Source organism: Schistocerca gregaria, chromosome 5, assembly GCF_023897955.1.
Source record: "Schistocerca gregaria isolate iqSchGreg1 chromosome 5, iqSchGreg1.2, whole genome shotgun sequence".
Taxonomy (NCBI): domain Eukaryota; kingdom Metazoa; phylum Arthropoda; class Insecta; order Orthoptera; family Acrididae; genus Schistocerca; species Schistocerca gregaria.
Window position 1 is genome coordinate 527,112,752 of NC_064924.1, and position 16,594 is coordinate 527,129,345.

The window sequence follows — 16,594 nt, forward strand, 5'->3', positions numbered from 1 at the left end:
AGTTGCCCCTACAAACTGAGGATGACCTCAGAACCCAAGTGACAGATGTCATCAGTGCTGATGTGAGCCAGAAATATTGACAACAGTTTTTTGCTAATTCACATGCTGGTCCATCTCAGTCTGGATATCTAGAAATATTACGTGTATTTGTGTGATTAAGGGTTAAACATCTTATTGCGAACCAGTTTTAAGTCATTCCCTCTAAACTCCTGGCTGCACCTGGTGTGGCTGTGGCTGGTATGGATGTGATTGGGCCATCAGTACACACGTTATAGCATACAATATCATTTTTAAGAACCCTCAATTGATTAACAACAGAGCTATGTATCTGACAGGCTGATTATGGTGTACACTATTTAAGTGGTCTCCAAAAAGCTTGAACTAGGCTACGAGCAACACAGAAAGCAAGCAACTAATAAATATTTCTCCTAGATCAGATGATGATAAGATATATTTCAAGTTTCTATTGTCAGTCAAAAACAGAAAAAAATAGAAAGTTGCCTGCTGACTAAACTTCTCTGTTACTAAGTACAGAAAGTTTCATATTGCCTGTAGTTCAGTATTCATATGTAACTTATTTAAGAAAGTTTAGTTGGAAATAAGTCTAATTACTTTATTGCACTACACTTTTGTTTGTTCTTACTCATTTTTCCTGGGGTACTTCTTGAACCAAATAATAAATAATACTTGTACCATATGGGTTGACTGCCATCTTTAGCAACTGCAACAAAACATGCAAAATGGCAAGAGGACAATGATACTTCCCACATGAAAGTGCACTTATCTTAAGTGCAGTGAAAGTGTTCTCTGCAATAACATGTGGAAGATGAAAAAGAATGCAGTAAACAAAAAGAAAAGAAAAAAAACGTTAGTAATGAAAAGAATAAATACTGTTTATAGTAATAAGTAAAGCATGTGAACTATTGATCATAACAAACAAAACTATAAGAGAAAAAACCATATTGTTACAGTGACCACTTCAGGATGTTTTAAAAGAAAGTGAAACGCTTCTGGGCTTAATAAAACTTTTATTGCAGTTGCTAAAGATAGCACTTAACCTATACAACTTTATATGTGCAACTGTGGAAAAAAGAGGCCAGAAAACAAAAAGACAACATGTATAATTAATAAAACATTTGTCACTAATCTTTTCAGGATGTGTGGAGATGACATACTTGTCTCCTGCTGAAGGAATTAATGTGAATATTTCTTATGGAGACAATGTCCTTCTGAGTGAAGCAATCAAGGGTGAGTTTTGTATTTTCTAATCAATCACATTATTCATGAAATTCTTAAATACTTTCCAGTCCATCTGTTCCTGAAAGGTATCCATTGCTAATAATAAAAATTAATTTGAGATTAGCTGTGATTAACAAAATTTAATAAAAGATCAATACATAATTTCCATGTAGATGTTGTCTCCCAGCCTAGAGTTCAGAGTGAGGATCCGCATTCTGTTCGAAAGTTCTTCAGTAAACTATCACCAGATCATGCAATTGAGAACTGCAATAAATTGAAAAGCAAATTGAAAACATATAAGTTAATACTAGTCATTTCTACAAATAATGAACCTTGCTGCAAGGTTTTTGGATTACCAAAGCACTGCAGTTTTCAACATAAACAGATCTCTGTTTTTACTGTAAGAGGATAGCTTCTGTTCTTGATAAGTATAAATGCCAAAACATAAATAATAAGCTGGCAGGAATAGATAATTAGCAGCTATTTAGTATACCTGAGGAAACAGCAATCATTAAATTTATCTTCCATAACCTCATAGGTCATAGTATGAGGGTGGTTTAAAAAGTTACTGGAATCACCATGAAAGGTCAGTGCTAGCACAACGAGTTGTTCACATGATATTCATTGGACTGTTGCCTGTAAACACATGCCATGTCAGTGCTCTTGGAAGAGAGCTGTGGTTGTGATGTGGCTCTGTTGTTGTGATTTGTGAAGATGGAAAAAATCAAGATTCGAGCAGTGATTAAGTACTTCATAAAGAAAGGTATGAAAGCAAAGAACATTCATGCTGATTTCCAGAATACATTGGGAGACTGAGCTCCTTCATATTCAGCTGTTGCCAAGTGGACAAATGAATTTAAACTGGTTGAAGAGCATAGATGATGATCAGCACAGTGGTTGGCCAAGGTGTGTCACTACTCCAGAAATCACTGCGAAAGTGCACGAAATGGTCATTGAGGATCGCCAATTGAAAGTGTGTGAAATTGCTCACACTTGCCAGATGTCATCTGAAAGGGTGTATCACATTTTAACTGAAGAATTAGAAATGAAAAAATTATCTGCCAGATGGGTGCCATGACTTTTGATGCTGTATCAAAAACATGTGCTGTCGCCATGGCAAAATTACATGAACTAAGGTATGAATTATTGCCACACCCACCTTATTCACCTGATATGGCTCTGTCAGACTTCCATCTCTTCCCAAAACTGAAAATTTTTCTTGGTGGATGAAGATACACTTCAAACAAAGAATTGATAGCCAGAGTTGACAACTATTTTGCAGGCCTGCAGGAAATTTATTTCTGAGATGGGATCAAGGCACTGGAACATCATTGGGCCAAGGAGACTACATTGAAAAATAAAAAAGTTTCAGTGATGTAATACTTTTTTTCTATTCTGTTCCATAAACTTTTCAAACCACCCTCTTGCTTTGATGACAGTTAACTATTAATGGTGTTTTAACAACCGTTATACATCTGGATATGTTCGTCAGGCCAGCTTTTCCTTACAGGAAGAAATATACAGAAATGAATGAATGAAAGTTTTTATATTCCAGAGCTTGTTGTTTGGTCAGTTTGCTATGAGGGTACTTAAAAAATTAAGTTATATGTTGTCTAAAAACAAAGATGATGTGACTTAGCAAACGAAAGTGCTGGCATGTTAATAGATACACAAACAAACACAAACATACACACAAAATTCAAGCTTTCACAACCAACGGTTGCTTCGTCAGGAAAGAGGGAAGGAGAGGGAAAGACGAAAGGATGTGGGTTTTAAGGGAGAGGGTAAAGAGTCATTCCATTCCTGGGAGCGGAAAGACTTGTCTTAGGGGGAAGAAAGTACAAGTATACACTCGCACACACACACATATCCATCCGCAAATACACAGACACAAGCAGACATTTGTAAAGGCAAAGAGTTTTGGCAGAGATGTCAGTTGAGGCAGAAGTAAAGAGGCAAAGATGTTGTTGAATGACAGGTGAGGTATGAGCAGTGGCAACTTGAAATCATCAGAGGTTGAGACCTGGTGGGTAATGAGAAGAGAGGATATACTGAAGGGCAAGTTCCCATCTCCGGAGTTCTGACAGGTTGGTGTTAGTGGGAAGTATCCAGATAATCTGGACAGTGTAACACTGTGCCAAGATGTGCTGGCCATGCACCAAGGCATGTTTAGCCACAGGGTGATCCTCATTACCAACAATCACTCCTCTTTCCTGAGAAAGAAGCAACCATTGGTTGCGAAAGCTTGAATTTTGTGTACATTTGTGTTTGTTTGTGTATCTATCAACATGCCAGCACTTTTGTTTGGTAAGTCACATCATCTTTGTTTTTAGATATATTTTTCCCATGTGGAATGTTTCCTCCTATTATAAGTTATATGTTGTTATTGCAGGTCAAGTAACTCATATTGAGTGCTGCACCACACTCCAGAGTGACAGAGGCACATTACACTACTTTTTGACATAGTCACCAATACTCTGTAAACAACAGTCAGAATGTTCTATTAATTGTTCAATGCCTTGATGATAGGAATCCACTTCTCGGTCAGGGTGCCATCTGAGTACTGTTGTGTCAAAATCCAAATCTTATAAAAATCTACACTTACTGCAAATTGGTTCCTTGATTGCTAGACATTGTCATCTATGGGCAGTCACTATCAAATGCTTCTGTGTGGCCTTTGTCATGTTGTTGACACGACTTCACTGTAACTGGACACAGATTTACGTATGGTCCATATACCACCAGAATTTCATGGTTAATCTGTGCAATTTAGACATTTAGCCCACAAGAATAGTGCTGTCCTGCTTAAATCAGCTTTTGAGTGTGTTTCCAGTCACTGTGCCATTTCAGCCCTACACTGTGATGCATTTATTAACCATATCACAGCAGAAATGTGTCCAGAAGAAGCCCAGAAAACAACGTGCCAATGTTCTCAATGTTCTTAGTGTGGATGACATGTTACATACTGTTTCAAGTCACCCCATAATTCTTTTCAATATAACTTAAAAATTAGTGGTGAATCTTCTGTGATTTCCTCCACAGGAATTTAAAGCTGATTTTTTAACCTCAGCTCCAAAGCTGCAAAAAGAAGTGCAAGGTATTGCATCCGGACTGTGATCCGGCACTAAATATCACTCCATTATAAAATTTGATGTACCACAAACATTTTCTGCATAAAGAAATGAGAAAAATTAGCAGTATGAATCCAGAAGTCTTCTGAATCAATTTTTCCTTCATAGTGTAGCAATTCTGGCTGCAAGGTTTATTGCATGTCACATTCATAGAAAGTGGGTGCCAGAGAGGGGGAGGTGGGGGCTCCTCAGCACTCAGACTGGAAATCCTGCACCCCGTGGGACCATCAGGTTATTAGGGAGTATTTGGTGAATCTTTAAATGGTTAACTGTAGCCTAGTAAGAGAATTTCAATAAACTATGCAGAGAGATGTAAATGGTGTTCCATAAAACTTTGCTTGTAGCTATTTATGAAAGGACACCTGAAAAAAGTCTTCTGAATTAATTCCTGTGTACTCACAGTTTTGTATGGGTGGAGATACAGATCTGTACAGAAAACTCAGCTTACAAATTTATCAGAAATCTTGAATGCAACAGCATGTTTTTTAACATTGCCTTGGAGGCTAGTGTGTTGACTTTTTAATGGCAGTGATACTTTTGTGATTTTAATGCTCCTAGGATGGCCAGATGGTTTATTTATAATGGACATACAGTTTTTCTTAGATATGCAACCCATTCCATTATCTCCTGATCTAAAGAGACAACACTGGATTTAAAAGGAAGGACAGGAAAAATGTTTTTGTGTCACAGTAATTGATTCATTCATTATATTTGAAAAAAAAAACAACACTTCAGCTATTTAGTACTCTGTTTCCCGAACCGAAGCATAGATTTCTCTGGTCACACAGGACTCCACATTTGATTCCATCAATGACTGTCTTTTGGGTGATGTATACTGCTATAATGTGGATTAATTGCATATACCTTTAATATCTTATTATTAACATGCATTTCAAATTTATGATAAAAGATTGTTTTCTGTAGTAGGGGGTGAAACTATAAATGACTCTTCTTTTAGAACTGAATAATTCATTTTGTTGATTTCACATTGGTAGGTGCAAAACCAGATCCAGTGTGTCTAAATATGCTGGGTGGCCTCACACAACTGTGCGCACGATTTAGTGATCTTGCACCTACCTCTGATGGGTTGAGATGGTGCTTGCAGTTGGAACCTGCTCTACTTGGTGATGTACAAGCTCAATTCCCACTTGGCTGCTTTCGAATGGGATCAGATGGAATGGTTCCGGATCCACCAGTGAATGCCACACTTCCACCAGCCAATACCGCGTAAGTAACACATATTTATTTGTAATTGGGCATGACCATTGGCATAGCAACTTGCATTTATATTAGAATTGTCAGTAATGCTGTTACTTCATTACAAAAAGCACAAATGCAAATACAAATATATATATTTGTAACATACGCATTTTGTTAGATGTAGGATAGTGTATAATGCTAGACTACAACAAACTTAATATTCTGTATGCAATGTGTTATTGCCATATGAATCTTTTTTTCTAATTATAAATTATCACAATGAGCCAGCTGTTCTAAACAATTTGATGTTTCAATTTGTCATGGTAAAAGTGGTTGTCCTTTACATGACAAATAGATAGGTTCAGTACCACTCTGTGGGTGGACAAATTACTTTCGCATGCACACACACACACACACACACACACACACACACACACACACACACACACACACTCCATATTTGATCTCCCTATCTCTTTCAAATTCTATGGCAGCCAGTTTTGCTTGTTAGGTAGTATCCAGAGTGTCAAACAGATAGAATGTAAACATTTAATTTATCATTGGCAGTGAGAGAATTAAGAACAAAGCACTTTCACTTTTAAAAAAAGGAAGGGCAGGGATATGTGGGGTACTGGTCATGGCCTTATCAATAGAACTAGAGTGAAAGAGGAGGAGAGTGGAAATTTGTTGTGGCTGCATCAACAGAGTTGCAGTGGCATGTGTCTTCTGTAATGTAGAGATACTTCAGAAAATCTTACTGAGGGTGACTGGTCATGAACTGGAGATCCTTTCTTCTTTACTAAAAATTCAGGCTCTGTACCATGTCACTGAGCAGAACAAGAAAACAGTACTGAAAGACATTTCATAATTTAAGGGAAGGTAAACAGGAGACAGAGCCTTAGACCACACTTAAATTTGGATGAATGATAGATACTTTTTGCTTAATTTTACTTTCTGCTCATTTCAATGAGCCTGCTAGTATATCAGATGTTCTGGTCTGGCAACTGAAATAAAAATACATTCTGCACTGATGTAGATGTAGAGGAATTTTGAATAATACCTTTATCTCATTACCAAATGTACTCACAGAAGGGTCTCCCTGTTTTCTACTTCACTTGAAAATGAAATTTTCTAATTTTGCTTCATTTTGGTTATCCCATTATCACATCTTCTTGATTCTGAATACATTGTTATGTACCATCTTAACCAGTACCTTGTCCTGTAAGATTTCATCGGCTATTCAACATATAAGCGGACTTGCTTGCTTTCTCTTCTTTCCTCGGTAGCACAATATGCTCATAGTCTCAAACCAAAAAACTGTTTAGATATTTTAACTATGTCCAACAACAATGAGCTCAGAACTAAAGATTTTTAGTTTTATTAGTGGGCAGATCTATTTTCCTCAACACACTACTGAGTGATGACTAGTCTCTAACAATTAACTGTACTTTCTACATTATTTTACCGGTAGCTCTCATAAACACTGTCCAGCCAATTTTCATACAAAACAGTATCATGAAACAACACAGTGTAGCACCCTTTTATCTTGACATCTTAAACAAAAACACACTCAGTGGTAGTTCATTTGATTAGTTCCTTACTATTGTCTTTAGTAAACTCGTGTACACATAACATTACTTTGTAATTTACTGAAGTCGCTCTCAAAACAATCTAAGCAATTGTTCACTAACTGATGTTCAGTAATCAATGTCAGTGAGCATAACTGTCCTTCATAACATAGTTCATAATAACTGACACAACAAACCAGAAGTTTATGCAATGTATGTGCTCTGTTGTTCACTACAGAAATGTGGATTCCAACACATAACTGTGAACTCCTTACACTGAGATGTTAATGTTTTCAAAACTGACCATTAACTTTAACACACGCATGTGTACAGTACAGTTACCAAATGATGATTACATGTTTAAGCAAGTGAGTGATGCAGAGATGTTAGTGCAGTAATTGCGGTATATGGATTTTTTACGTAGGTGTTACTCGTGTGATTATCGGATGCAGACAGAAGATTTTTGGTATGGTGAGATATATAAAGCATGCCAGAAAGATATATTGTAATCTTTGAAGTATAACTCAATAAATTACACATGATGAGGCAAACCTTGTGTGTATAACAGCAGACACCAAAGATATTCTTATCAGCATCTTCATATTCCACTAATTTCAAATAGTATTGTAACTCCTAGCTTCTTAAAAAAAAAAAAAAAAAAAAAATGAAATGATCGTATGGCATTGTTGGTCGGGAGGCCCCATTCGTGGGAGTTCGGCTGCCGTATTGCAAGTCCTTTTTAGTTCACACCACTTCGGTGGCTTGCGAGTCGATGATGATGATGATGGACACACAACACCCAGTTCCCTGCCAGGAATTGAACCTGGGTCCCCTGCATGGTAGGCAGTAACGCTACGGAGGCGGACGCTTCCTACACATCTTAACAAACATAAAAACAATGTTCCAAATATCCAAAGAACATTCGCTTCTGATCTACACTCCTGGAAATTGAAATAAAAACACCGTGAATTCATCGTCCCAGGAAGGGGAAACTTTATTGACACATTCCTGGGGTCAGATACATCACATGATCACACTGACAGAACCACAGGCACATAGACACATGCAACAGAGCATGCACAATGTCGGCACTAGTACAGTGTATATCAACCTTTAGCAGCAATGCAGGCTGCTATTCTCCCATGGAGACGATCGTAGAGATACTGGATGTAGTCCTGTGGAATGGCTTGCCATGCCATTTCCACCTGGCACCTCAGTTGGACCAGCGTTCGTGCTGGACGTGCGGACTGCGTGAGACGACGCTTCATCCAGTCCCAAACATGCTCAATGGGGGACAGATCCGGAGATCTTGCTGGCCAGGGTAGTTGACTTACACCTTCTAGAGCACATTGGGTGGCACGGGATACATGCGGACGTGCATTGTCCTGTTGGAACAGCAAGTTCCCTTGCCGGTCTAGGAATGGTAGAACGATGGGTTCGATGACGGTTTGGATGTACCGTGCGCTATTCAGTGTCCCCTCGACGATCACCAGAGGTGTACGGACAGTGTAGGAGATCGCTCCCCACACCATGATGCCGGGTGTTGGCCCTGTGTGCCTCGGTCGTATGCAGTCCTGATTGTAGCGCTCACCTGCATGGCGCCAAACACGCATACAACCATCATTGGCACCAAGGCAGAAGCGACTCTCATTGCTGAAGACTACACGTCTCCATTCGTCCCTCCATTCATGCCTGTCGCGACACCACTGGAGGCGGGCTGCACGATGTTGGGGCATGAGCGGAAGATGGCCTAACGGTGCGCAGACCGTAGCCCAGCTTCACGGAGACGGTTGCGAATGGTCCTCGCCGAGACCCCAGGATTTGCTGGGAAGTGGCGGTACGGTCGCCTACGGCACTGCGTAGGATCCTACGGTCTTGGCGTGCATCCATGCGTCGCTGCGGTCCTGTCCCAGGTCGACGGGCACGTGCACCTTCCGCCGACCACTGGCGACAACATCGATGTACTGTGGAGACCTCACGCCCCACGTGTTGAGCAATTCAGCGGTACGTCCACCCAGCCTCCCGCATGCCCACTATACGCCCTCGCTCAAAGTCCCTCAACTGCACATACGTTTCTCGTCCACGATGTCGCGGCATGCTACCAGTGTTAAAGACTGCGATGGAGCTCCGTATGCCACAGCAAACTGGCTGACACTGACGGCGGCGGTGCACAAATGCTGCGCAGCTAGCGCCATTCGACGGCCAACACCGCGGTTCCTGGTGTGTCCGCTGTGCCGTGCGTGTGATCATTGCTTGTACAGCCCTCTCGCAGTGTCCGGAGCAAGTATGGTGGGTCTGACACACCGGTGTCAATGTGTTCTTTTTTCCATTTCCAGGAGTGTATGTTTATGAAATATTCAAACCAGATTACATTTCAATAAATCAAAACTTGAAATTAAACCAAAGCTTTATGCTCTTTTAAGTAGCATAGCTTCCTGCGCACTTATCCTAATCCTATCAATAATTGTCAGTGCAACAGAGTCCGTAGCTGTGATGAATTTTTTTTAAGGGTTTCTTGAAGCCCTCAGCTGCCATTCTCTTTATTTTCTGTACAATTTTGGCCTTAGGCCATTTTCAAGTATTTCATGGATGATTTTTTAATAGCAGATTATGTCATATACGTCGATGCTCCTATAACGTCATGTTATTCTCATAAAATAAATCCAAGCAGTGCTCGAAAGTAATGTGCTCCTAAATAGTGTGAACACCTTGGATTTATTTTATGGGCATAACATGATATCATAGGAGCAACAATGTATATGACATAATCATCAATAAAATACTTGAAAATTGCCTAACTCCAAAACTGTACAGGAAATAAAGAGAATGGCAGCTGAAGGTTTCAAGGAATCTTTCAAAAAATATCCTAGCAATATTCTAATACCACTAAAGCCACTGAGGCTAATTAATAATTATTTTCAAGAGAGAGTAATGTGTTCAGAAATGTAACTTTATTTTGCATGTAGAACACAGGAACAATACCAAAGCAAAGATATATAAAAGAAGATAGCATAGCGGTAGAACAAAACCAAAGAATAAACACATTGTAAATAATATTCTTCACAGAATAAATGCCAAAGTCCACTGTGTGATTTTGTTGTCACCTGGCAGTTCCTAAACAGCCCCCTTTGTAGAGCAAAGATCCGGGCACATAACGATACTTGTATTTTATAATTCTGCCCGCCCTGAAGCACTTCTCTGAGAACAGTGTCTCTTCTGGAGTGGTTTCCTGCTTCTGGCTTGGCGTGTTGCTCTCTGCGGGCAACACCTCTTCATCATATTGTGTAGGGGGCAGTTCTTCACTGGTTCTTGATTTTCTTCATCAGCTGGTGGCCACATGTGTGCATGTTTAACTCTCTCAATGGAAACAGTTTGTCACTTCCCGTCATGATTTATCTGCACCGTATGTTCATCTCTCACGAGTACTTTATACGGCCCAGTATACGGCGGCTGAAGAGCTGTTCGTACAGTGTCTGTCCTCGGCCACACATAAGGGCAATCGCTAAGCTGCCTGTGAACAAATGGTGTGTTGGTGCAGTGTCGAGAACCAGGTGTCAGCTGTAGCTGCCCGCATCTCGTGATCGTGTGGTAGCATTCTCGCTTCCCATGCCCGGGTTCCCGGCTTCGATTCCTGGCAGGGTCAGGGATTTTCTCTGCCTCGTGATGGCTGGGTGTTGTGTGCTGTCCTTAGGATAGTTAGGTTTAAGTAGTTCTAAGTTCTAGGGGACTGATGACCATAGATGTTAAGTCCCATAGTGCTCAGAGCCATTTGAACCAATCAGTCGTAGCTGTGCCATGTGGTTGCGGACTTGTGGTAAGACGTAAGGCATGTCACCCACTGTTGCTTCCATTGGTTCAACAAAAAATTCTGCTGGCAACCAGTTGAGCCATGGATGCACGGAGGTCTGATTTGCGGGCAGTTTGGGGATGTAGCAGCACCAGTGGCAATGCTGAAGTCCAGCTGTCCTTATGGCACATCAATGCTGTCTTTAATGTCCTGTGCCACCGCTCAACCACGCTGTTGCTCGCTGGGTGATACGTGGTGGTGCGGTGATGGCAGAATCTAGAGAGCCTGGCTACTTGTTGAAGCAAAGTGGATTCAAATTGTCGTCCTTGATCAGTTGTCACATATAGTCGACATCCAAAACGGGAGATCCGAGAAGCCAAAAATACTCGAGATACCATCTCTGCTGAAATGTGGAGAAGCTTCCACCCATCTCGTATACACGTCCGCTGATGTCAACAAATACTTGTAGCCTTCCTAAGGTGGTAGAGGGCCCACAATGTCTAAATGAACATGGGAGAACCTCTTTGTTACCAGGGGGAAGTCTCCAACTGCTTTATGTACATGCCGTCCAATCTTGTTCCTTTGGCACAGCAGGCATGTTGTTGCCCAACTGCGGCAAGCCTTCCTTATACTCGGCCAGACAAAATGTTCTGTGAGTAGTTTGATAGTTGCTCTGCTACCCAGATGACTGAGTCCATGTATGCTGTTGAAAACCTCTTTCCGTGGTTGCCTCGGGATGAAAGTCCCGGGTTTTTTCGTAGCTATGTCGCACCATATCTTCACATTCGTGCCCGCTGGCTGGACTAATTTTAACTGAAGTCCAGTTGTTACATCCTGTAAGTAACGTTGGAGTTGTGCGTCGTTAGCTTGTGTTGCGGCTAATTTATTGTAGTCTGTGCTTTGTGAAATAAACAAGACCCGTGACAGGAAATCGGTGGCCATGTTTTCGGCTCATTTGATGAGGTTGATATCTGTAGTAAGTTGACTGATGTATTCTAAGTGGTGAAATTGACATGAAGAACAGTTATCCTGCAACTTACTGAATGCAAAGGTTATTGGTTTATGGTCAGTGTATACAGTAAATGCTCTTGCCTCTACATATGGGTGAAAGTACCAGATAGCTTCATATACCGCTAATAGTTCTCTGTCATATGCACTCCATTTCCTTTGTGGGTCTGTAAGTATTCATGAGAAAAAACCCAAAGTCTGCCATTTGTCATTTACTTTCTGGTGCAGTGCAGCTCCCAAAGCATCTTGGCTGCCATCGTCTACTAATGACAGAGGTGCTTTTGGTACCACATGAGTAATGAGTACTGCTTTTCGTAAGTCAGCCTATAAGTGTTGAAATGCTCTCTCCATGTCCATGTTCCATTGCAACGGTCGTTTGCCATTTGCATTTTTACCTGTGAGAGTGTCTGTCAAGGGTGCTTGTACTAGTGAAGCTTGCACCAAATGCTGTCTATAGAAATCTACCACGCATCAAAATGTTCTGAGTTGACGGTAAGTCTCGGGGTGGTTCACGTTGTCGATTACTGCTACCTTGTCCTCTCGCTGGCATGTGCCCTCCACCGAAACTTCATATCCTAGAAACGTCACTTGCCGTTTTCGCAGTTTGCATTTTGCTTTGTTGACTATTATTCTGTACTGTTTTATGCAGGTGAACAATGTGGACAGTTGCTTCTCGTGTGCTTTTGCCATTGTTGATGAGATTAATATGTCATCAAGATATGTGAAGCATCCTTTCAACCCACGCAACACTTCATCAATAAATAGTTACCATGTTTTAGCTGCATTCTTTAACCCAAAAATCATTTGGACATATTCGAATAAAACCAAAGGTGTTGTAACTGCTGTTTTCAGTAAGTCTTCCTCTGCAACCAGTATTTGGTGATAAGCTTTTTTACAATCAATAGTGCTAAAGATCATTTCCCCAGCTAATTGATTTGTGAAATTATGAATATTAGGCACTGGGTAATGATCTGGTATAGTACATGCATTCAACTTCCTGTAATCGTCACATGGTCTCCACAACCCATTTTTTTTTCTTTACCAAATGTATGGGTGACACCCATGGGCTGTCTGATTTACGTATAATACCTGGTGCCAGTAATGCCTCGAATTCTGCTTTTGCTGCCACAAACTGATCGAGTGCTAACCTGCACAGTCATTGATGTATTGGCTGACCAGGCGTGGTGTAAATGCAGAGTACAATTTTGTGAGTTACTGCGGATTTTTCTGCGACTGTGTTATCATTTATGGCTTGTAACACCACATCACAGTTATTCTTGCCAGTGCAGTTAGTGTCATGTTCCGTGATGCCATCTACTGTCTCTTGATGTCATTTAATCTGTGCATTAGCAAGTTCTATGGTAATGAACATGCCACAAAGAAAGTCTGCATCTAATATCGCCTCTCACACCTCTTCCAGAATTAAGGTCCACTGACAGCTTTGTGAAAGGTCCACTGACAGCTTTGTGAGAAACCTAAAGCAACTTCTATTTTATGTGTGCCATGAGCAACAATTGGCGACTTTTTTTGCTGCGTTTAATTGAATCAATGGAGTGCCATCCATTCCTTGATAGTCAGTAAAGGGGAGCACACTCACATTGGAACCTGAGTCTATTAGGTAGCAACGGTTCGACTTGACATCTCTGACATAAAGCCATTTGGAGGTGGTAAGAAAATTATTGACGTTACTCAACTGTCCGTGGTTTTCATCGATCTCACCTCATTGTTGCAGGCACTTTTCTGTGCTACTGCAGCCCATTGCACCTACTGCTGGCCACCGCTCATGTTTGCGTATGCGCATGGCTCCAAACACTTTGTTGCTCTACCTGTGAAGCGTTGGTAGTATCAACATACACTTTCAACATACACTGGTACCAACATACACTTCTTCTCCATTAAAGATTGCCGTGCAATCCATCTATGGATTGCCTATGGTTGCATGGACTTTTTCTGCTATCTCCAAGAGATTCTGCCTGTTGTTTTTTTCATGAGTTACTAGTGCGGCTTTTACCATGCTTGATAATTGATCTAGCCAGATGTGTTTGAGCATTGCATCTGACAATTCTTCTGCATTGCTTCCAAAATTCCAACGGTGTCCTGTCACCTATAGCTTCTTCTTTAAGCATGTGCCATAAGCATCGATTTCACAGCTTACACATTCTGGTGAGTGATACATTTTTCAATGCTGTGTACGATTGTTCTGCTGGAGGTCGGAGTATTACATCTTCTGCTGTGGTTGCTGCTCTAGCATCCAGTGCATTCACCATTATCATGAACTTTGTCTGCTCATCATGGATCATTCTTTGGGAAAACGTGAGCTCAATCATTACAAACCATAGCTGCAGTTTGTCCAGCAGGAACTGCAGTGTTCAAATTTTTACATGCTGCATGTTTTCTGTCGAACTGTTGGTTTGTACAGCCACACACGTGTTTGATGTTGGAGTAATAGCCATCTCCAACGGCAACTTCAGTGCTTCAAGTTGTTCGTGTATCTGTTCTTGAAAGTTCACCAACTGCATCTCTTCATTCCTCCATGACCTTTCTGAAGTATCTTGTTTGTACATCATAATTTTCTTTATGTTCAGCCACTGAGGCTAATTAATAATTATTTTTGAGAGAGAGAAATGCTTTCAAGAATATAACTTTATTTTTGCATATTGTTAAACACAGGAATGATACCAAAGCAAAGATATATATATATATATATATATATATATATATTAAAAATAAAGATTCCAAGACTTACCAAGCGGGAAAGCGCCGGCAGACAGGCACATGAACAAAACACACAAACACACACACAGAATTACGAGCTTTCGCAACTGGCAGTTGCTTCGTCAGGAAGGAAGGAAGGAGAGGGAAAAATGAAAGGGTGTGGGTTTTAAGGGAGAGGGTAAGGAGTCATTCCAATCCCGGGAGCGGAAAGACTTCCCTTAGGGGAAAAAAAGGACAGGTGTACACTCGCACACACACACACATATCCATCCGCACATACACCCTTTCATTTTTCCCTCTCCTTCCTTCCTTCCTGACGAAGCAACTGCCAGTTGCGAAAGCTCGTAATTCTGTGTGTGTGTTTGTGTGTTTTGTTCATGTGCCTGTCTGCCGGCGCTTTCCCGCTTGGTAAGTCTTGGAATCTTTATTTTAATATATTTATTTTATTTTAATATATTTTTCCCATGTGGAAGTTTCTTTCTGTTTTATTCACACACACACACACACACACACATATATATATATATATATATATATATATATATATATATATATATATATATATATATAAAAGATGGCATAGCACTAGAACAAAACCAAGGTATAAACACATAAGAAATAATATTCTTCACAGAATAAATGCCAAAGTCCACTGTGCGATTTTTTTGTGTCACCAGGCGGTTCCTACACCACCATTCAGCACATCTAGGCCATACTTTGCAGCTATATAACTGATCCAATGCGAATCTATCCATATATCTGTTTAAAATACCTTTACTTGATAATGAGAAGTCTTTTGAGGCACAGATTAATGGGTGACATGACACTGGAAAGAAGAATATAGTTGTAGATCTTAGGAGCAAGAACTTGTGTGGCAGATTCTTGGGAGTGTTGTGTAAACTAGGTACAGGGTGTTTCAAAAATGACCGGTATATTTGAAACGGCAATAAAAACTAAATGTGCAGCGATAGAAATACACCGTTTGTTGCAATATGCTTGGGACAACAGTACATTTTCAGGCAGACAAACTTTCGAAATTACAGTAGTTACAATTGTCAACAACAGATGGCGCTGCGGTCTGGGAAACTCTATAGTATGACATTTTCCACATATCCACCATGCGTAGCAATAATATGGCATAGCCTCTGAATGAAATTACCCGAAACCTTTGACAACGTGTCTGGAGGAATGGCTTCACATGCAGATGAGATGTACTGCTTCAGCTGTTCAATTGTTTCTGGATTCTGGCGGTACACCTGGTCTTTCAAGTGTCCCCACAGAAAGAAGTCACAGGGTTCATGTCTGGCGAATAGGGAGGCCAATCCACGCTGCCTCCTGTATGTTTCGGATAGCCCAAAGAAATCACACGATCATCGAAATATTCATTCAGGAAATTAAAGACATAGGCCATGCGATGTGGCCGGGCACCATCTTGCATAAACCACGAGATGTTCGCAGTGTCATCTAAGGCAGTTTGTACCACCACAAATTCATGAAGAATGTCCAGATAGCGTGATGCAGTAATCGTTTCGGATCTGAAAAATGGGCCAATGATTCCTTTGGAAGAAATGGCGGCCCAGACCAGTACTTTTTGAGGATGCAGGGACGATGGGACTGCAACATGGGGCTTTTCGGTTCCACATATGCGCCAGTTCTGTTTATTGACGAAGCTGTCCAGGTAAAAATAAGCTTCATCAGTAAACCAAATGCTGCCCACATGCATATCGCCGTCATCAATCCCGTGCACTATATCGTTAGCGAATGTCTCTCATGCAGCAATGGTAGCGGTGCTGAAGGGTTGCTGGGGTTGCTGCGTTTGAATTTTGTATGGATAGAGGTGTAAACTCTGGCGCATGAGACGATACGTGGACATTGGCGTCATTTGGACCGCAGCTGCAACACAGCAAACGGAAACCAGAGGCCGCTGTTGGATCACCTGCTGCACT

General features: G+C 40.8%; 1 protein-coding gene across 1 annotated transcript in view; it reads left to right on the forward strand.

Moving 5' to 3' along the window:
- Positions 1-16,594, forward strand: part of LOC126272821 (uncharacterized) — a 40,961-nt gene that overhangs the window by 22,340 nt on the left and 2,027 nt on the right. The window contains exons 3-4 of the mRNA XM_049976017.1: positions 1,156-1,248; positions 5,366-5,597. Of these exons, the coding sequence (XP_049831974.1) occupies positions 1,156-1,248; positions 5,366-5,597 (325 nt within the window). The remainder of the gene's footprint in view (positions 1-1,155; positions 1,249-5,365; positions 5,598-16,594) is intronic.